Genomic DNA, 22,173 nt, shown 5'->3' on the forward strand with positions numbered 1-22,173 from the left:
CGGGGCCTCCCTGGCTCACCCGGCGGGCAAGCTGTGAACTTCCTGCCACCCTCTTCCAGGTCAAGGCTCAGACAGTCAGGAGCCCAGGGCGGGGGAGGGAGCAGCCCGGTCTGACCTTGCCCTGGTCCGGGGCATGAAAGACCCATTCATGACTGCCGAAGCCTGGATGGCAGCTGAGCCGTCCCGCGGGGGTGGGGCCTCCCTCAGGGCCTTTGTCCCAGCGGGTCCCTCTGCTTAGTATACCCTTCCCACCACCCCCTGCACCCCATGTACTCCGCCAGATCTGTCTGTCGTCCTTCTATGGCCCCCACATCACCTCGTGGACCTCCTGGGCCGCACAATGCCCCCCGTCTATCTCAGCAGGTATCTGTACCTTGAGTTCGGCAGCCACTGATTCTTCTGTCTCCCCTGCTAGACTGTAGGCAGGAAGCCAGTTTGCCTTGCTGACTGCTCAGTCCAGGACCTGGCACACAGTAGATGCTCAATAAATGTTTGTTGATGGAATAGGTTGCCGAGGAGCCCAGTCGGGCCAAGGCTGCAAGTGGGAGGGCACAGCACCTGGAATGGTATAGAGGTGGGAGGGGAATGCAGAGCCTGGACACCAAGCTGAAGTGCTGGGACTTAGCGCGCCCCCCGTTGCTGGGCTGGCCTCAGTCTCCCCAGGGGGCAGGAGGCAAGGGGGTAGAGTCCAGACAGACGCAGGCAGGTGCTTGGCTGATTTGCCTGGGACTCTGGCTCAGCCGGAAAGCTGGTCAGAGCAAAACCACTGGTGGCAGGAAGGCCTGGCTGCTAGCAGAGGTTTGTGGTCGCCAGGACGGCCCCTGGGCAGCTGCTGGGGGCCTGGAAGAACCGGGTTGTCTCCACGCATGCCAGGGAGGCTGCAGGTGGCCCAGGATCCAATGTCCCACTGCGTGTGTGCGCCACTGGGAAGCCACACAGCCTACCTGAGCCCCCAGACTGCTGGGAGCCCTGGGTGGGACTCAGCGGGCAAGGCAGGCACCAAAGGTGCTCAATAACCAAAGGCAAGAGGATTTATGCAAGCTGGTCGACCTCTCTGTGCCTCAGTTTCCCATCTGTGGGAGCCTCGTGTGGCTGCCCTGAGGACGGAACAATGCGATTTATGCATCAAACATAAGCACACAGCAGGTGTGCAAGAAATGTCACTTAGATAAATACACAAGAGTAAAACTTTCATGGAGCACCTCCTGTATACTGGAGATGCCACAGGGACCGCGACAGCTTGCAGCGCAGTGGGGGAGACATACACAGTCACACCCATGTGGAGAGGTGCTTTGGACAGAGAGGGACATTGAGGTCCTGAGAGGAGCTCTCTTTCTAAGGTCACAAAGGGGCAGGGAGGTTACAGGGAGGTCTCGGAAACAGGAAGACCAGTTTGTCTTGGAGTCCCAAAGGCAGGGGGCCGAAGTGCTCCCCACCGGCTGAGGGTATGCTGCAGACCCCTGGGAACCTCTTTTCCCGTCAGGCCCCATGGGCGCTGGGACAGAAGATAGCCATGGTCTCTGCAGCCAGCTTGCTCTGTTCAAATCCCGGTTCTGCCACTTTCTAACTGGGTGACCTTGGACAAGACGCCCCCCATGCCTCAGTTTCCTTACATGTCTACTGAGTATTGTTTAATATACTGCTTGTGGATTGAATAAATGTCCCCATATATGAAGAGGGCCATGTAGACCCCCGGAGTTCCTGCCGCCGCAGCATCCCCATCTTCCCCGCGGATCCGATAGAGGATGGATTCTGGGTACGCGGGACTGGCCAGAATGGACCGGGGTAGTAATTTGGGGAGGGGAGCGGCGATCAGGCCCTCCACCGGGACAAAAGCAGGGTGCCTTCTCTTGGGTCACTCCTCCACCCCCCGCCCCCGCCCCCGCCCCCGCCCCCGCCCCCAGCGCCGCCGGCCGCCCACCTGGCTCCGCCCTCCGTTCCGCGCCGCCTTTTCTCCGGGCCGGGTTTTGCGCGGCTCCGGCCCGGCTTGGTAAGGGAGGGTTGCCGGGGTGGGGGGGAGGGGGGGCGGAGGTGGCAGAGTCGCGAGTCGCAGCGGCGGCCGCGGCGGGCAGAGGAGATGCGGCCGCGGCGCGCCCCCGGTCCGGCCGCCGCGCAGCGCCCCCCCCGGAGCCGACGCCAGCGCGCCGGGGGCCGGGGCTGAGCCCCCTTCACCAGCGCAGCGCAGCGGGCCCGGGGGCGGGGAGAGCGCGCGCCCCCAGCCCCCCTAGCCCCCCTCCCCACCCCGGGATGCCTGGCTGAGCCGGCCGGGCCGGGACAGGTGCGCGCACGAACCCCCCCACCCACCCCCCACCCGCGCCCTCCCGCCCTCGAGCTCCCTCCCGCGCACTCGCGGCGGCCGCGGCTCCGAGGTAAGCACCCCGGGGCGTCTGCAAGAGGGGGGGCTGGGGAGGCACTATCCCGGGGGTGTCTGTCGGCACGCAGCTGGGGGCTGAATTGTTGGCTGGGGTGGCCGGGTCAGGCGCTATAATGGGGGGCCTGGGGGCCCCGCCACTGCGAGGGGGATGGATTGGGGCCGGAGAGGGGGTTTGTGGAGCTCTGTAACGGGAGGATCTGCCGGCAACGCAACTGGGGAGGGGGCTGGATTTTAGGGGGGTCGCAGTATGGAGCGATATAATGGGGGTCCAGTAACAACGCTTTGAAGGGTCTGGATTTGGGCCTGGGGCGCTGAATGAGACTCCATAATGGGGGTGTTTAATGGCACCGCAGCTGGGGGGGCCTGGATTGTTGACTGCGGGCCTGTATGTGGAGCTATAATGGGGGTTCTGTCGGCACCGCAACGGGTGGAGGTTTTGTCCGGGGGGACCGTAGGAGGCACAATAATGGGGGCTCGCGGCTGCGCCGCTGGGGAGCTCGATTTGGGCCCAGGTGGGGGGTTCAGGGCAGGCAGGGGGCCTGCTAGCCGGGGGTGGGAGGTGGTGCTGGGGGGCGGGGCCCTGGGCGCTAAGTCGAGGGCCCCCCGGGGCTGGTGCAGTGGTCCCGGGGAGGTGAGGCCCCTCCGCCCCACTCCGAGGTCCAGCCGCCGCACCTTGGGCGTCCCTGAGCCCTCTCCAGTCTCACGCCCGGCCCAGAAGGAGTCCAGGGCCCGGGCCGCGGGGGAGGGGCCGCGGCGGGGGGAGAGAGTCAGCCGGTCCGGATCCCCCCCGCTGCAGTGGGAGCCCAGGGGTTCGGGGCCCCCCAAGAGCTGACAAAGGGACAAAGAAAGCGTCTCTCTCCGAGAGCGCTGGGAGGGGTGGGGGGCGCCGAGTGTGGCCCCCTCCCGTGGGCGCTGATTGGTCTCCAGGGTGGGGGTCACGTGCCCCCTGTCCCGCTCTCCCCCTCGGGGTGCCCTCCGAGTTTGGGGCACCTCCGCCCTGCTCTGCCCCTGCCCGGACTTGTAGGCGCTGAAGCTGGGAGTTTTTGCAAGCGTCCTGGGGCTGGGGGCGATTCCCAGACCCTCAACCCCTGTTTGGCCCTCTCTGGCTGAGGTCTTTGGCATCCTCCCCGTGAGGCTGTCATCTTTGACCCCCAGACTGGAGGGGAACTGGGGCTTGGGGTTAGGGGATTGGGCCCTTAAGTTTTGGGGGTCTCTTTTGGGTTTAAGGAGGAAGGGGGAGACTAATGGCTGGGGCTTCAGAAGGGCCCCCCAGTTTGCAAAATTGCATTGCTTCATATTTTTCTGGGTTCCCTCAGCTTCTCAAGGGTACAGCGCACTCTCCAAAATCAAAGTTCAGTACCCCCGGGGCATCCCCTCCCCTACAGACACTGGCCAGTCCCTTTCCCACATCCTAGTAGATATGTTTTCTTTCAAGGATGAAATTTTTGAATGTATCTGAGCAATTGCTGAAACTCTATTTAGACAGAGTACAGGGTGTGGGGACAGGCTGGGAGTCATAGGTGGGGTCAGGATTCTCCTGGGAGGGGGTCCAGAGCTCTTAGGGAAGGTAGCTGGGGGGTCCCTGTGGCACAGCGGACCTTGGGTATCGGGTAGGTGGCAGCCTGGCAGGAGACTCATTAAACTGTAGCGTGTCCACCCTGAACTGGCCCATTCCCAAGAACAGACAGGGTGACAGAGGCCCAGGGAGGCAGCAGAATGGGTGGAGAGGGAAACCAGGCCTCTCCACTGCTGGGGCTGTTAGATGGGGTCAAGGGGGAAAGGAGCCTCCACATCTGCTGAAACCCAAAATGCCAGCCCAAAGGTTTCCTTGGAAACCCCGGCCCCCCACCCAGCCAACCTGGGCAGGGCAGAAATTAGACCTGGAGCTTCCAACGCCCCACCCCTCTCCAAAAAGAAAAAAAAGCATCTCATAGAGAAGGCTGGGGCCTGAGAGGAGGGGTGCTGCTGTGTGGCCTCAGACAGGTCTCTAGCCCTCTCTGGGCTGCGATCTCCCCAGAAGGTTTTAGGACCTGAGTGGAGGGAGATAAGGCAGAGAGAGGTCCCAAGGAATACCCTGGATTTGTAACCTCTCCCTCCAGTCCCCACCTGCCTTCTGCCAGGGCTGAGCACCCATGGGGCCTAAGGGTCCTGTCGCCTCCTCTGCTTTGAGGTGAGAGCACGACTCCCAGCGGAGGTATTGAGTCACCAGGGAGGGGCCATTCACTTCTGTCCTCTGGTCAAAGAAGGTGCTGGAGATGTGAGCTGCAGGAGGGTTTGGCATCTGCAGTGGCCGCCCAGGGCTTGAGCCGAGAGTTGCTGGGGTTACCGGGGGCTGGACCAGGAAGATAGAAATCAAACTGTCCTTGCAAAGGTGACCCTGACGTCAGCTGGCGGGACAGGTAAGCTGGGTCCCCCGGGGCTGAAGGATGTGCCGGTCGCTGCCCATCTCCCGGGAAGGAGGGTGTCCCTAACTGACCCTGTGGTGTGGCCCTGTCCTGTGTGCCCTGCCCTTTGCCAGGTGATGATGGGGAACCCAGAGAGGACTCAGCCCGGGTCAGGACAGGTGGAAGCAGGGATGCCAGTGCCAGCATCCACTGCCTGGAGGAGGGGATGCTGGCACTGGCCTTGAGGGGTGAGAAGGCGGTTGCCAGGAGGCGAGGGGGACAGGGATTCCAGGTGGAGGAAGCAGTGGGGAAAACCACGGAGGGGGGTGTTGGGGGACTCCTGAGTGACTGGGCTATTTTAAGGGTGGGAGACAATAAACAATGAGGCCTGAGAGGTGACAGGGGCCGCGGATGCCAAGCTGGGGAGCGGGCTTTATCCCGAGGGCAATAGGGAGCCATCGAAGATCTTAGAGCAGGGGAGGGAATGGGCCACGTTTCAGACCTTGAGCAGCCGTGGGGAAGGATAACTACCAGGAGACAGGTTTTCCAGAATGCTGGAAAAATGTTTAGGATACAGTGATTCCAAAATTCTTAGCCATTTAAGGGGCTGCAGATTCTCAGACTGATTCATCCAAGACCCAGCGGTGATTGGGGTTGACCGTGGGTGGGGCCTCATTTAGCAGAAACAGGGACACTGAGGCTCATGGCAGCCTGGGAGGGGGCCCCGGCCGCCTGCCCCACATCCCGTGGTCAAATTATCTAGGAGTCGGCTTCAGGGGACAGACCCGCACGCTAGATACCCCCACCATTGTGATCGGTGTAGGTTTGGCTTGCCAGAGCCAGGGTTTGATGTGTGGCCTGAGAGGTCTGGGCCTGAGCCACATAATTCTCTCTTATTATCACAGTCGTTCATCACCTGCCCTTGAGGGATGTCCAGATGAAGTGGCAGGCATTAAAATGCGCTAAGGAGGTGACTTGGGAGGCCAAGGACCCCTCTTCCATCTCTTTGGGCAGGGATACAGGGGTGGCCCCCTACCAGCCACCCTTGAAGCTCCTTCACTGGCCCCAGGGTCCAAAGGTGGTAGCCCCAGGGCCTGCTGGGAGGGAAGCCCAGTCTAGTGAGGACTACATTTCCCAGGATGCATTTTGTCCCAGGCTGAGCCTGCCTTCCAAGAGCTGACCTAGGAGAGAACTTCCCAACTGCAGGATCCCAGAGAGGATTGTGGGTACATGGGTTTTCAGGAGGGCCCAGGGGGAGACCTGGTCCAGAGAGGTAGGGGAGGTCAGTCACTAAACAGATGCTCCCAGTGGCCTCCGTGTGCCTGGCCCTGGGCTGGGTGATGCTGGGATCGCAGAGAGGGAGATTTAGCTCTAGTGCCTGGTTGGCCTTCAAGGGTCTTCCAGGCTCAGGGAGGGGAAACAGGCAGACCCTGGCCCTCTTGGCTACATGGGATCAGAGTTGGGGCAAAATGGGGCTGAGGAAAGCTGGCTCTTCCCGGTGGATCAGAGAAGATGCGTCGAGGAGGGGCATTGCCGCTAAGACCATGACGGATGTGTAGGAGTTCACCAGGGGGGAAACCACATGTTTTCTGATAGTTTCAGAACCTTCTCCCTTTCCTGAAGGCCCAGTTAGAATCCCCTGGGGCAGTTGAGACAGCCCCTCTGAATTTTTGTCTTTAGAGATTGCCACAACAGTTGGAGCAGACTTACCTGGGTTGGAATTCATCTCTTCATTCACTCACCCCCTCATGCCCCCTCTCTAAGCCTCAGTTTCCCCATCTGTGAAACATGGATGCTATTCTCTCTCCCTTAGGGTTGAACATTTAAACAAGAGGATGCAGGGAAAATGCCAGGTCTGGACCTGTTCTTTTCTTACTCCTAGAAAAAGGAATAATTATTTTTTTAAATAAATTTTATTTATTTATTTATTTATTTTTGGCTGTGTTGGGTCTTTGTTGTTGCACACGGGCGTTCTCTAGTTGCGGCGAGTGGGGGCTACTCTCCATTGCGGTGCGCGGGCTTCTCATTGCGGTGGCTACTCTTGTTGTGGAGCACGGGCTCTAGGCGCGCGGGCTTCAGCAGTTGTGGCATGTGGGCTCAGTAGTTGTGGCTCGCAGGCTCTAGAGTGCAGGCTCAGTAGTTGTGGCACACGGGCTCAGTTGCTCCGCGGCATGTGGGATCTTCCCGGACCAGGGCTCGAACCCGTGTCCCCTGCATTGGCACGCGGATTCTTAACCACTGCGCCACCAAGGAAGCCCGAAAAAGGAATAATTTTGAAAAGCAGAAGCTTGTGGCCTCTGGTCCTGATCTCATTGAGAGCTGTGGGGTCTTTGCTCTCATTTCATGAGTTGACAGATATTTAATGACTGCCTACTATGTGCCAGGTGCTGAGAACCCAGCAATGACCAAGGCAGACCAGGCCCTGCCCTTGCCAAGCTCACACTAGATGGGAACATGGACACTAAGGAAAGAAAGTGAATCGAGTATAACAAGTGCCCCGAGGACAATGACACTGAGAAGGGCGGGGCTGTTTTAGCTGATGATGTCAGGGAGGGTGTCTCTGAGGAGGTGGTGTTTGAGCTGAGACCTGGAAAATGAAAAGGAGCCAGTCATGCAGAGAACTGGAAGAGCCTTCCAGGCAGAGGGCACAGCCCGTGCAAAGGCCCTGGGGCAGGACCGTGCATGGTGTGTTGGAGGAACAGTGAGGAGGCCCCTGTGTCTGGAGCAGAGGGAGCGAGGGGGAAAGAGGGAGGAGAGGAGGGCAGGGAGGGGACGGCGCAGGTCATGCAGGTCCCTGTGGGCCACAGGGAGGACTTGGGCTTTTATCCCAGTGAGGTGGGAGCCCTGGAGGACTCTGGGCAGAGGAGAGGCGGGGCCTGACTCAAGTGCTCACAGGCGCCTTTTGGCTGCTGCAGGGAGCACAGACTGTGGGCAGCAAGGGCCAGAGCTGGGGAACCAGGGTGGAGGGGTCTGCGCTGGTCCAGATGAACCATGATGGGGGCCAGCCAGGGTGAGGCAGTAGAGGGGAAAAGAAGTGGGTGGATCAGGGTAGATTTTGGACTTGCTAGATGTGGGGGACTGAGAGCCCCTTTCTCTGGGGGCACATAGTGTTAAGGTTAAGAGTGTGGTGTCTGGACCATATGGCCTGGGTTCAAAAACCAGTCTGGCCTTTTCCTAGCTGTGCAACCTTGGGCATATTACTTGCCCACTCTGAGCTGCCTACAATTCCTCACCTGTAAAATGGTGAGGAAACCCCTCCTACCTACCCCACCAGTACTTTCTGCAAAGCCCTTTGCACAGGGCTTGGAACACAATAGGTGCTGTATAAATGTTTGCTGTTATTCCCCTTTGAATGTCTAAGTCCCAGGGTCTGGGAAGAAATGAGGCACAGATTGGGGTGGCAAATTCCCCGAGGTCACCCAGCAAAACGGGGGCCCCTGTCCCCTCACCGTTTTGCTCCATTGATGCACAGTTCTCACGTCCCAGCCCCCAGAACCCACGTCACTCTGCCAGCATCTCCACCATTCCTGAGCCCTGACTCACCAGGACTTGTGGTCCGCTACGACCCCAGGACCATCCCCCAGGACCCATTTCCCGCCTTTGTCTTCTTCAAGTTCATCGCCAGGTCTTCCTTTCCCAGCAGCACTTGGCACGGCCCCTCCTGCCTCCCGCCCAGCATCGCTCAGCGGTGTCCCCCTCCAGACCTGCCTTTCTGGTCTCATCCCACCTGGGGATCCCTGTGGCCTCCCAGACAGGGCCTCTAGGGAGGAACAGTGACTGGGGGACTTCTGGTTGGGAGGATCAGCCTGGGGGAGAGGAGGGCTCCCAGAACCCCAAGTGAGAGGGGCTGGGCTCACCATCTTCTGCTTCCTCCAGATCGAGGACCACAAGGGCGGGGACCAGATCTGTTTGCCCTCCCTACAGTGGAGCCCCCTAGAGCCGAGCCTTACTCCCCTCTGTCCCCCAAAGCTGGGTCCCAAGAGCAGCACCCTGCTCTTCTGTGTTTCCTCCAAATTGTGGTTGAGACCGGGGTACGTTTGCCCCCAGGCCGGCTCAGGGCCCCCCACTTGGGAATCTGTGGGTTCCGGACCCCCAAGCCCCAGCGCCATCCCGGATTCCCTAGGAGCCCCCAGCCCCCTCGAGTGGCCCCCTCCCAGGCCCCCTAATTACCCGCTGGGCATAAATGACACTTTAATTTCCTCGGAATGGTCGCCGCATCACCAAGAAAGCAGCGCCCCCCTTCCCTATTCCTAATTACAAGTTGCTGCTTCCGATTTGCCTCCTGGCAGCCCAATTTCCAAACAGTGATTAAAATTAATTACCCAGGAGCACCCCCTGTCTGTCTGGCTGGGAGCCCCGGGGACCTGTCCATGTCCCCCACTCAAGGTCCTGCTTCTGCCACCTGGTCTCCCCACTGGCTCTCTGAGTGGCCTGGCACTGGGGCAGCCTCTCTCTGGGTCTCTGCTTGCTTATCTGCAAAATGTTCAATTAGGCTGTGCAGCCTCGTTGACAGATGGCACATTGTGGGCACCCGGTAAATGTCAGCAAGAGGCAGTTTAGCCACGTGGCCTGGGTTCGAATCCCAACTACACCCTTCTGTGCTGTGAGACCTTGGCCAAGTGTCTTAACCTCTCTGAGCCTGAGTTTTTCCCTCTGTGAAATGGGGATAATGGTGCTGGTCGCTGCCTCATAGGGTTGGCGTGGGCAGGAAACCAGTTCAAACATGTGAAAGGCTTGGTCCAGCAGCCGGCACACAGTAGGGGCGTCATCAAATTTTAGCTTAAATCCCTGCCCTGCTGGGCTGCTGTGGGGTGCACCGGGGAGTCGGCTCGGGTGCTCTGAGCACCATCCTCTTTAAACGAGATGCCCAGCATTAATTGGGTGCTTACTGCATGCCCGGCTCTGTGCATGATCCTGGTCAGGGCTGAATCCCCGGCCATGTTGGCACACGGTAGGTGCTCAGGAAGTCTGGAATAAACAGATCCTTGTAGCTCTTTCATAAATTGGATCTTTTTGTGGGACATTCATTCAGCCTGTATGTGTTGAGTGCCTACTGTGCACCAGACCCCTTGCCCCCGTGGAGCCAATGTTCTCATCCCTGATTTACAGAGGCAGAAGCAAACCCAGAGAGGGGAAGGATGTAACCCTAGGCTGCACAGCAGTCAATAGTTTATTAAGCACCTACTATCTGGAGCTCATTTACCCATCCTGATAACCCGTTGGGGATGGTTATCATGCTCAAGTCACTGATGGGGAAGCTGAGGTTCCGGGAACCGAGAACACAGGGAGGTAAGGCTGAGGACCAAGGGGATGTGCTGGCCGCCTCCCAGGCTGGGGAGGGACGAGTTAACCAGCGTGGTGCGAACGTTGCAGGGCGAGGGAGCCCCTCTCCTCAGCGCCCCCGTGGCCTGGGCCCCAAGGGACTCCCTCTGGCCACTCTGCCAAGTTCCTAGACAGCCCCGGAGCCCGGCTGGGCTGCGCTGGGGGCAACTGAGGCAGGTGGAGGAGGCAGCTGTAAGCAGAGCTGGTAACTAGACCTGGACGACGCAGGGGCCCGGCTGCCTGGCCAGGTTACTTGATCCCCCCGGGGACGCCGGGCCCCGGAGCTGGAATCCTGGGGCGGCCAGGCTGACAGGAGCTCCTTCCATGGAACTGGAGACGGGCATCCCGCCCCCATCCTTGCCACGGCAGATGGAGAAACAGGGGCTCCGAGCCTGGCCTGGGGTCACTGAGTCACCTGCTGTGGTATGGAGAGGCCCAGAGAGGGCAAGCTGCTGGCCCAAGGTCACCCTGCAAGGTCATTTCACAGAGAGTAAACACGTGTGCCATGCCCTGTTCTAGTGCCTTATTTTACAGATGAGAAAATTGAGGCTCTGTGTCTTGTCTGGAAAAGGGGGAAAGTCCCAGGGCTCCCCTCTTATGATATGGCAGCCTCCCCGCCCATCGGCATCTTCTTGCTGTTCCTTTGACGGTTCCAGCCTCCAGGGCTTTGCCTTTTCAGTTCCCTCTTCAGGAAGTCCCCTGACCACCATCCAAAGCAGACCCTTTGCCATCACTCTCCATCATTCTCTGCATTTTCATCTTCAGGCTTCGATATCATTGTCAGAAGCTGAGTTCTGTTTTTTGGTAATGCGTGTACCCCTATCTCCCCACTGGACTGGGAACCCCCCAAAGGCAGGGCTTTGCAACTGTCTTGGCCATCGCTGCGTCCCCATGCTGGGAACAGTGTCTGGCACACAACTGGTGCTCAGTAATTGCTCATCCAATGAGTGAATGAATAGTTTCCAATTTGGGGTACAAAGAGCCAGAGCTGGTCATAGATGCGCGCCCAAGTTGGTGAGGTTGGGTGGAGCCGAGGGCAGGGTCATGGCTGGGGAGCCCGGGAAACGGAGCTCCCCAGGGAAGGCAGTTAGAGAAGGCTTCCTGGAGGAGGGGGCATCCCCATGTAGACTTTTTTTTGGGGGGGAGGGGGCTGCACCTCACGGCATGTGGAACTGCCCTGATCAGGGATCGAACCTATGCCCCTGCCATGGAAGCACGGAGTCTTAAACACTGGACCACCAGGGAAGTCCCAGGACTCAGCATTTCTAACCGCTCCCAAGTGAGGCTGCTGCCGCTGGTGGTCCAAGGACCATATTCGAAGTAACAGAGTGTCTAGAGGACCCTTTGAGAGTGTGACACTGGACCCCAGGTGGGAGGTGGGTGCATGAGGAGGGAAGGGGTTGCTAGAGTCCAGCGGTTGGGGGTGGAGACCTGAAATAAGGAGGGAGCCATGTGGGTATCTGAGAGAAAAGGCTTTCAGGAGTGAGGAACAGCCCGTGCAAAGGCCCTGGGGCAGGACCGGCCCTGGTGTGTTGGAGGAACAGCGAGGAGGCTCACGTGTCTGGAGCAGAGTGAGCAAGGGGGAGAGAGGAAGGAGAGGATGGCAGGGAGGGGACGGGGCAGGTCGCGCAGGGTCTTGTGGGCCCCAGGAGGACTTGGATTTTTACTGGGAGGGAGGTGGGAGCCCTGGAGGGCTGGGGGCAGAGGAGGGGCGGGGCCTGACTCGGGTGCTCACGCGCGCCCTCTGGTGGCGGCTGCGGGGAGGACAGACTGTGGGGATGAAGGGTGGGAGCTGTGGACCGGTGGAGGGGACTGTGGGGTCCAGGCAGGAGGTGCTGGGGGCCGACCAGGGAACAGACTAGTGAGGGGTGAGAATTCTGGATGAATTTGGCAGACCCCACAGGACTTGCTGGCATTGGATGTGAGGGTGAGAAAAGAAGGCGCCGGTGCTGAAGGGAGTTCCGGGGGTTGGGGGGTGACTCCCAGAGGGGGGCCTGAGCCATTAGCGGAGACAGGGAGCCAGTCCGTCAATAGATCGATTTGGTCTATGCGTTCAGCACCATTCCGGGGAAAATCCTAACAGGTTTTATGTTTTATGTTATTTGTTTTGGAACTTACCAGCTGATCCTAAAATGTATGCTGAAGCCCTGGGGTAGCCCAGGTAGCCCTGGCCAGGTGGGAAAAAATGTTCCAGAAGGAAATTTGAACTTTTGACGAAGTTAGAGTAGCTAAGGCCATATGGTACCTGGGAAGGTCGATGGGAGGGTGAAGCCGGGTGGCCTGGGGGGAGTTTCCATCCCTGCCTCAGTTTCCTCATCTGTATAGTGGGACTGTACCAAGGCTTGGAGTGATGGTTGGGAGGTCAGACAGAGAGGCCGTGCCACAGCGCAAGCCCTCCCGGCTGGGGGTGGACCTCTATCTCTTTATGACCGTCCCTCCCACCCCCATGTGCATGGATGTACGTCTCCAGGGCTGCAGGCAGGCAGACATGTGGATGCATGGGTGCCCTGCACGCCAAGGGGTGCACACGCTGGCCACGCAGCTCCCCACACCCGGCCCCGGGATTGGGAGGTAGTGCGGCTCCCAGTGACCAGGTGCCAGGGCCGGCGGTGGGGCCACTTCTGGGCAAGTGGGCGCCGGGCAGCTGCTGGCAGAGACGCCTCGAGTTTCATGGAGAGAAGCAGATGGTCTTGGAGGGGTGGGAGAGGTGCCACCTCTCCGATAACCCCAGGTCAGGGGAGTAAACTGAGGCCAGGTGCAGTGGGTTGGCCCCGACGTGACCCAGACTCCCCCAAAGAGCATGTGGGATTCAGCTCTGCATGATCGTCAAACTAACAAATGTCGACTGAGCGGGTTTCAGTCTTGGCTCCACCGTTTCCATTTGGGCAAGTGACTTCGCCTCTCTGTGCCTCGGTTTCCCTGTCTGTGTAAGGGGCACAGCACCCATCTCTCCGATGTGTTGTGCGGATCAAATGAGTTCATTTAAGTCCTTAGGACAGTGCCTGGCACATCACAAGTGCTTGGTGTTTGCTACTTTTATTCTTTTTTTTTTTTTTTAACTTTGGGTTCATTTTTATTTATTTATTTATTTATTTATGGCTGTGTTGGGTCTTCGTTTCTGTGCGAGGGCTTTCTCTAGTTGTGGCAAGTGGGGGCCACTCTTCATCGCGGTGCGCGGGCCTCTCATTATCGCGGCCTCTCTTGTTGCGGAGCACAGGCTCCAGACGCGCAGGCTCAGTAATTGTGGCTCATGGGCCTAGTCGCTCCACGGCATGTGGGATCTTCCCAGACCAGGGCTCGAACCCGTGTCCCCTGCATTGGCAGGCAGATTCTCAACCACTGCGCCACCAGGTAAGCCCTACTTTTATTCTTTATTGAGCTTCTACTGTATGCCAGGCCTTATGCTGGGCAGTGGGGACACAGTGGTGGCCAAGACAGACTCAGTCCCGCCCTCTCGGGGGAGCTCAGAGTCCAGTGGGGAAGATGAACAGTTAACCAGGCATTTGGAAGATAGGGTGAGCAGGGCCCTCCTGCACAGGCAGGCAGGAGCCCAGAGGGAGTCAATCCGGGCTGATCTGGGGAGTCTTCCTGGAGGAGATGTCTGACACCTGATGAGCAAGCGTGTTCACCAGGTTACTGGGAGCAGGAGGAAGGTGTTCCAAGCAGAGGGAACAGCATGTGCAGATGCTCAGAGCTGGAGATGGAAGGGAGAGGACTTCATTTCAAGGGCACTGGGGAGCCATAGAAGGGTTTAGAGCAGACGTTCTCAGCTGGGGGTGGTTTTGCCCCCCCACGGGATACTGGGTGGTGTTTGGGGACGTTTTTGGTTGTCGCAATTGAGGGGTGCTCCTGGCATCGAGTGGGTGGGGGCCAGGAATGCTGCGCCACACCTGGCAGTGCCCAGAGCCTCCCCACCCCAAAGAATGACCTGGCCCTGAATGTCAGCAGTGCCGAAGGGGCGAGACCCTGGTTTAGATCAGGGAAGAAACAAGTGAGATTTGGGTTCTAGAAAGATTCCTTTGCTACCTTGAGGAGGATACTGAAGGGGCGGGACTGGAAACCAGGGGACCAGGTAGGGGGTGGGAGCTGGGCTATGGGGCCTTCAGGGCAGGGGAGGGACTGGGAGGCCGACACCCTTGTCTTTGGCTCAGGAACAACGGGGCTGGTAAGAAAAGCCCAGTTTGGATTTCAGGGTTCCCAGGGTGGTTCTGAGGGGCTGGGGGCAGCTGTGGACAGAGGGAGGACAGGAACAGCCTTCTAGCCCCGAGTTGCTGCATCACAAAGTTATGAAAACCAGGAGAAAAAATGAGCCGTGAGGTCCCATCCCGACCTGGGGCCTCAGTCTTCCCATCTGTGCACCGGGTGTTAAGTAACTGCTGGCCTCACTGGGTTGAGGGATGACGGAACGGGTGGTTATTAATCTTGCCATGACCATTCGTACGCTCAACCCCCAGGAGCAAAATCCTGGTAGCAGAGAGCCCTGGGTTCAATCCAGCTGCCACATCCTCTCTGGTGGGTCGTGGCCCCTCAATCAGCCCCTCAGTTTCCCCAACTGCAAAATGGGCTGAACGTTATACCAACCGTACTAGAGCCATCAGGGGTCTCCATGAAGCAATTCCTGGAAACCACCCAGCCCGGCCTCTGATACTCAATATACCAACAGCAACAACAATAATAATAATAATTAGCATTTACTGAGCACCTGCAGCATGCCAGGCACTTTGCTAACACCACAGGCCTGTGAGGTCGATACTGTTACCATGCCCATTTCACAGATGAGAAAACTGAGGCCCAGAGGGGTAGAGTGACCTCTTCAGGGTCACACAGCATGTACATAGCAGAGCTGGGATTTGAACCCTTATGGCCTTGGAGCCCCTCCCCTCACCACAATGCTGCATGGCCCACGAGTGGAAGCTGCTGTCCTCAAGTTTCTGAAGTTAAATATTATTCTGATAAGACATGGGGTAAAAGGCACAGAGCACCACCTCACACCCATTAGGATGGCTACTGTCATAAAACAGAAAATAGTGTTGGCAGGAGAAATTGGAACGCATGGGCAATGCCGGTGGGAATGTAAAATGGTGCAGCCGCTGTGGAAAAGAGCATGGCGGTTCCTCCAAAAGTTAAACATAGAATCACCATACGATCCAGCAATTCCACTCCTGCATATACACCCAAAAGAATTGAAAGCAGGGTCTCAAAGAAATGTTTGCACACCCACGTTCATAGCCATTCACAACAGCCAAAAGGTGGAAGCAGCCCCAGTGTCCATCAACAGGTGAATGGATAAATAAAATGTGGTCCATCCACACAGTGGAATATTACAGAGCCTTAAAAAGTCAAGGTATTCTGACACTCATTACAACATGGATGAACCTTGAGGACATGATGCTCAGTGAAATAAGCCAGACACAAAAGGACAAATACTGTCTGATTCTACTTATCTGAGGTCCCTAGAGGAGTCACAGCCATAGAGACAGAAAGTAGATGGTGGGGACCAGGGGCTGGGGGAGGGGCTGGGAAGTCAGTTAATGGGGACAGAGTTTCAGTTTGGGAAGATAAGAAAGTTCTGGAGATGGATGGTGGGGATGGTTGCACAAGAATGTGAATATACTTAGTGCCACTTAAAAATGGTTAAGATGGGGCTTCCCTGGTGGCACAGTGGTTGGGAATCTGCCTGCCAATGCAGGGCACACGGGTTCGAGCCCTGGTCTGGGAAGATCCCACATGCCGCGGAGCAACTAAGCCAGTGAGCCACAACTACTGAGCCTGTGCGTCTGGAGCCTGTGCTCCGCAACGGGAGAGGCCGCGACAGTGAGAGGCCCGCGCACCGCGATGAGGAGTGGCCCCCGCTTGCCGCAACTGGAGAAAGCCCTCGCACGGAAACGAAGACCCAACACAGCCAAAAATAAATAAATAAATAAATTTATTTTTTTTTAAAAAATGGTTAAGATGGCAAACTTTGTTATACATTTTACCACAATGTTAAAAAAAAATGTTTAGGGACTTCCCTGGTGGTGCAGTGATTAGGAATCCGCCTGCCAATGCAGGGGACACGGGTTCAAGCCCTGGTCCAGGAAGATCCCACATGCTGCGGAACACCTAAGCCTGTGCACCACGACTACTGAGCCTGTGCTCTAGAGCCCACGAGCCACAACTACTGAGCACACGCACCGCAACTACTGAAGTCCGCGCAGCTAGAGCCTGTGCTCCACAACAAGAGAAGCCACCGCAATTAGTAGCCTGCGCACCACAAGGAACAGTAACCCCCGCTCGCCGCAACTAGAGAAAGCCCAACGCCCAGCAACGAAGACCCTATGCAGCCATAAATAAATAAATAAACAAACAAATAAGTAAGTAAATAAATCTTAAAAAAAAAAAAGAAGGCACAGAGCAGACAGAACACCAGAGGTGGGGTGCCCCGGCAGGTAAATAAATACATCAATCAATCAATCAATCAATCAATCAATCAATCAATCAATCTTTAAAAAAGAAAAAGAAGGAACAGAGCAGACAGAACACCAGAGGCGGGGTGCCCCGGCAGGTAAATAAATACATCAATCAATCAATCAATCTTTAAAAAAGAAAAAGAAGGCACAGAGCAGACAGAACACCAGAGGTGGGGTGCCCCGGCAGGTAAATAAATACATCAATCAATCAATCAATCTTTAAAAAAGAAAAAGAAGGAACAGAGCAGACAGAACACCAGAGGCGGGGTTCCCCAGCAGGTAAATAAATACATCAATCAATCAATCAATCAATCTTTAAAAAAGAAAAAGAAGGCACAGAGCAGACAGAACACCAGAGGCGGGGTGCCCCGGCAGGTGTTGTAGGGAGGAAGCGTGTAGGGTGGGGTAGGCAGCAGCGGGGCTGGTGATCCCGTTGGGGGTCTTGAATGCAGTGTCTGGGGCCTGGCTCGGGGGTCGCTGGGAGCCACGGGACGTTGCTAAGAAGGGGAGGAGCCGGGGAAGGAAACTCCTAAGGAAGTAGAGCCAGATCCGCGCACACGTGAGATGCTGGCGTCCGCTGAGTCACAAATCCTGGAAGTTCAGGGTCACAGAGAGGAAACTCCGCTGTTGCACGCAAGGCCTTCCTGTTTTTTGGCCCTGAATCCTCAGAGGCAGGCGTTCCAGGGCCAAAGTTCCCGCCTCGCGTCCACCTCCACGGGTTCGGGATCCCCGCACCCCGAGGCGGCGGCAGGGCTCAGAGATGTACCTGCTGCTCAGACGGGGAAACTGAGGCACGGGGCTTGCCCGGAGGCTGCGGGTGTCTTCTTGGGGCCTCCGGACTGCACTCCTTCTGGAAGGGGCGTGGAGGGCTGGGTTCCAGAGGGTGAGTTCTGCTCACACCGCCCACCAGATCATCACTTGGGACGGGTGGGGGGTGGTCTCCACTCTACACACCTGGAAGTTTCTTCAACTTCCCTTGAGCGGGAGCGGGAAACAGGCCCCCTGAAGAGGTCGTGAGGCTCCTGTCACAGAGGTATTCCGGGAGAGGGCAGAAAGGCTGTTATCGGGAAGGAAGTCAGATACCTTACCGGGGCCTCTGAGGTCCCTGGCCAGCTAGAATATTCTGCATTCTAAAGTACTGCAGTTCCCAGATTGTGGTTTATAAAATTCCAAGAGCCTTTGAATTTTTGTTTTTTGAGACTTTCATTTTAAGGTTTTTGTGTTTTAATTCTAAGAATTCTTAAAACATATGTTTTGAGGTTGAATTTTTTATAAATATATGTTTTGAAATGTTTTTTAAAAATAAATTTATTTATTTATTTATTTATTTTTGGCTGTGTTGGGTCTTCGTTGCCTGCACACGGGCTTTCTCTAGTTGCAGTGAGGAGGGGCTACTCTTCGTTGCGGCGCGCAGGCTTCTCATTGCGGTGGCTTCCTTTGTTGCGGAGCACGGGCTCTAGGCGCGCGGGCTTCAGTAGTTGCAGCACGTGGGCTCAGTAGTTATGGCTCGTGGGCTCTAGAGCCCAGGCTCAGGAGTTGTGGCGCTCGGGCTTAGTTGCTCCGCGGCATGTGGGATCTTCCCGGACCAGGGCTCGAACCCATGTCCCCTGCATTGCGAGGCGGATTCTTTTTTTTTTTTAATCTTTATTAGAGTATAATTGCTTTACAATGGTGTGTTAGTTTCTGCTTTATAACAAAGTGAATCAGTTATACATATACATATGTCCCCATATCTCTTCCCTCTTGGGGAGGCGGATTCTTAACCACTGCGCCACCAGGGAAGTCCCTGTTTATCTATTATTATTATTAATTTTTAATTTAAAATCATTTAATTTTTAAAATAAATATTCTCATGATTATCCATTTTTTGTTAGAAACCGGTTCCTGAGCTTTCACTAAAATGTGGTCAGAAAGTTGTTCTGGTAATTAATAAGTGCTGGTGTTGTTATTGCCATGATTGTTGTTATTTTTAAATGATTACCCCCCCCATGGGAAATTTTTCTGGAAATTGAAGGTCCCCGCCGCCGCGGCTCTCGCGCTCCCTCTGCTGGCAGCAGTGGGGACTGCAAGCCACACGGCTCACCGCATGGCCCCTCGCTCGCAGGTGTCACCTCCTGTCGCCCTGACCTCGCCATGCGGACCCCGCGAGCGCCCCCTCCCCGCCCGGCCCTACTGCTCCTGCTGCTGCTACTGGGAGGCTCCCACGGCCTCTTTCCCGAGGAGCCGCCGCCACTCAGCGTGGCCCCCAGGGACTGTGAGTGGGGGGCCTGGAGAGGGGAAGTCCCGAGGGAGGGTCTTGCTCATCAGCTGGATCTGCTGCCCCTTCCCCCGGGGGCTCACCAGGCCAGGCTCACCCTGGCCCTGGATCACACCCCTCCTCACCCTCCCCCCAGACCTGAACCACTATCCCGTGTTCGTGGGCAGCGGGCCAGGACACCTGACCCCCGCAGAGGGCACCGACGACCTCAACATCCAGCGGGTTCTGCGGGTCAACAGGACGCTCTTCATCGGGGACAGGTACGAGGGACTGTCGGGCAGGGTGAGGTGTGGGGGAGTAGGTGGTAGCATTTTAGGGAGGTTTGCATGCTGGGGCCTGTTGTTTGGCTGGAGTGTGAATGTGTGTCCCTGGGGTGGGATTTTTAAGGGTGCTGAACTCTGGGTGTGGTTGGAGCCCAGAGCTTGCTATGATGTGTTACCAGGTAGGGACAGCTGTTTGGTCAAAATTCACTGGGTGCTAGAGGGGGTGCTGAAGTGGCACCCCAAAGGCTTTTCTGAGAAGGTGACATTTGAGTTGAGACCTGAATGATGAGGAGCCAGCTATAAGGAAATCTGGGGGAGAGGGAGAAGTCAGGGCATAGGACACAGCCTGTGCAAAGGTCCTGGGGCCGGACTCTGCCTGGCATGGTGGAGGGATAGCAAGGAGGCCCGTGTGGCTGGAGCAGAGTGAGTGAGGGGGAGAGAAGGAGGAGGGGAGGGCAGGGAGGGGACGGGGCAGGGAGGGCAGGGCCTTGTGGGCTGCAGGGGAGGACTTGAGCTTTTACCCCCAAGGGAGGTGGGACCCTGGAGGGCTGTGGGCAGAGGAGGGACAGGACCTGACTCAGGTGCTCACAGGTGCCCTCCGGTGGCAGCTGGGGGAGGACAGACTGTACTGGTGAGGGCAGGAGCCACTAGACTAGGGCAGAGGGGACAATGGGGCAGTAATGGGGGCTGAACTAGGGTGGTGGTCATAGAGGATGTGAGAAGTGGGTGAGCCCTCGCTAGATACTGAAGGCAGAGGTGACATATTGGGAGGGAAGGAGAAGGGAGTTGAAGGTGACTCCCACGTCGTGGGGATAGAGTTGCCTCAGCCGAGATGGCTGACAGGGCGGGAGCAGATTTGGGAGATGGTCGGGTGCCGTGTGGCCAAGCTGAGTGTGAGACAGAGTATGAGACACCTTTGAGCCCCCTCGTGGAGACCTTGAGGGTTAGCTGGACCCCAAATCTGGAGCTCAGGGGAGGCCCTGGCTGGAGACAGGACTGTGGGTGTCATCCGGGCAGAGGCGTGGTTCCAGCCCTGAGAGTGGACAAGGCGGCCCAGGAGGGGTGTGGATGGGGGAGGGAAGAGGCCAGAGGACCCAGGTGTGGGCCCACCAGCGAGAGAGGAGGGCCCGGAGAGGTGGGAGGGAAGCCAGGCAAGTGCAGGGTCCAGGGACCCAGTGAGGATGGAGTTCTCAGGAGGAGGGTGCACTGGCCAGGGGAGACACTGTGGAGAGGGGGAGGAGGACAGAGAAGTGACCGCTGGACTTAACAGGGGCCAGTGACCTTGATTAGGGCAGTTTCTGCGGCATGGGGGGAGGGGTGAGAGCCTGGGGGAGACCGAGGGGTGCTGAGGGGGGAACAGCGGATGTAAAGTCATCAGACAGTGCGTTGTGTTGCGTGTAGGCCATGGGGTGTGTAAGCGTGAGGTGGTGTGGTAAGGCATGTGGGGTGTGCTAGAACCCGTGGCTCACTTTAGGGCACGAGGAGGCGTGTTAGGGCATGCACGTGCGGAGCTGCACGTGGCAGGGGCGCTGACACGCCCCTGTTTGGCACGTGTTGGACCTCACGTCTGCTGCCAGAATAGTGGGGAGGGGGGGGAGGCTCTCCGACCTCATTAACTACACCCCTCCTCTAGGGACAACCTGTACCGGGTGGAGCTGGAGCCCCCCACGTCCATGGAGCTGCGGTACCAGCGGGTGAGGAGGGGGTGCAGGCGGGAGGGGGGGCCCGGACACTGAGCTGGGGAGCAAGGTGGATTCGGGCCTGCTTAGCAGGGTTCCTAGGGCTGTCAAGGACCCCGCTCACCTCACCAGCTCTCTGTGTCCCAGAAGCTGACCTGGCGCTCCAACCCCAGCGACATCAACGTGTGTCGGATGAAGGGCAAGCAGGAGGTAAGTGGGCCCTGGCCACGCCTCCATCAGCCCTGGCCATGCCTCCAACCATGCCCCAATCCGTCCTGGCCACCCCCCAGGGCAAATCTGCTTTCATTCTAAGCCGGGGCCCTGGTGTTGCCATGGCTACTCCCAGAGCCTGACCACGCCCCCAAGGTGGTCCTCAGTCGTGGCCTTGCCCTTAGCCCTCGTCTTGCCATAGCTCCACCCCTTCAAGTGCCCTATTTCCCTGTCTGGGCCCCTCCCTTAGTCATGGCCTCGCCCCCAGCCTAGTCCTAGTTTAGCCCCCTGATTTTGCCACGCCCACATCCCTGGCCCCTCCTTGCAGGCCCCGCCTCTGCCCTGGCCCCGCCCACGCCCGTGACCACACCCACCCTGGCTTCTCTCTTCCCGTCGCCCCAATCCAGGGCGAGTGTCGAAATTTTGTAAAGGTGCTTCTACTTCGGGACGAATCCACCCTCTTCGTGTGTGGTTCCAATGCCTTCAACCCCGTGTGTGCCAACTACAGCGTGAGTCACCGCTCTTCGAAGCCCTGACTGCCCCAGGTTCAACCTCCACGCCTTTGCTTACCGGCCCTCCACTGGTCATGCCTGCCCTATCCCCAGGCCACATCATCTCCTACAGGAAGCCTTGCTGGATATGCCCTCCCAGGCCCCTCACCCGGAGCTCCAGAGGAGGCTTCCAAAGGAGGCCTGTACAGGCTGCAGCAACTTAAACTACAAACCAGTTATAGGATTAATTAGGATCGATTCAGACCCATTTATTACAGATCAGTAAATTGAGTCCCAGAGAGGTTAAATGACTGACCAAGTCACACAACATCCAAGGTGGCACCAGGATTCCCCTTGGAGGAGGTGGCTGGGGGAGCCAGGGGCTGCTAGGTATAGACAGGAGCTCTGTCACTCAGTCCCTGTCCCCCCTGCAGATCGACACACTGCAGCCCCTTGGGGACAACATCAGCGGCATGGCCCGCTGCCCATACGACCCCAAACACGCCAATGTTGCCCTCTTCTCTGGTGAGTGCCCCCAACTCTGACCATCTGATGGGGCCCCAGTCCCCAGCAAGACATGGCATTTTCCACCCTTGGAGTCAGGTCATTTAGAAGGTGGCTGGGAAACCATCTCTCCAGCTATGAAACAGGCAGAATCTCAAGGGCAGGGCTCAGCTGAGGTTGGGGATGAGCGGAGGAGTTGGGGATCAGCCTGAAGTCAGGGCCTCGGCAGGGTTGGGGCTC

The 22,173-nt window shown here is 57.6% G+C and overlaps 1 protein-coding gene across 1 annotated transcript in view; it reads left to right on the forward strand.

Annotated features, from left to right (window-relative positions):
* The window catches only part of SEMA6B (semaphorin 6B), an 84,806-nt gene that overhangs the window by 54,478 nt on the left and 8,155 nt on the right, over positions 1-22,173 (forward strand). The window contains exons 3-8 of the mRNA XM_068537228.1: positions 18,634-18,783; positions 18,923-19,046; positions 20,683-20,743; positions 20,876-20,938; positions 21,346-21,447; positions 21,864-21,954. Of these exons, the coding sequence (XP_068393329.1) occupies positions 18,634-18,783; positions 18,923-19,046; positions 20,683-20,743; positions 20,876-20,938; positions 21,346-21,447; positions 21,864-21,954 (591 nt within the window). The remainder of the gene's footprint in view (positions 1-18,633; positions 18,784-18,922; positions 19,047-20,682; positions 20,744-20,875; positions 20,939-21,345; positions 21,448-21,863; positions 21,955-22,173) is intronic.

The sequence above is a fragment of the Eschrichtius robustus genome, chromosome 2, assembly GCF_028021215.1.
Source record: "Eschrichtius robustus isolate mEscRob2 chromosome 2, mEscRob2.pri, whole genome shotgun sequence".
In the NCBI taxonomy this organism is placed as follows: Eukaryota; Metazoa; Chordata; class Mammalia; order Artiodactyla; family Eschrichtiidae; genus Eschrichtius; species Eschrichtius robustus.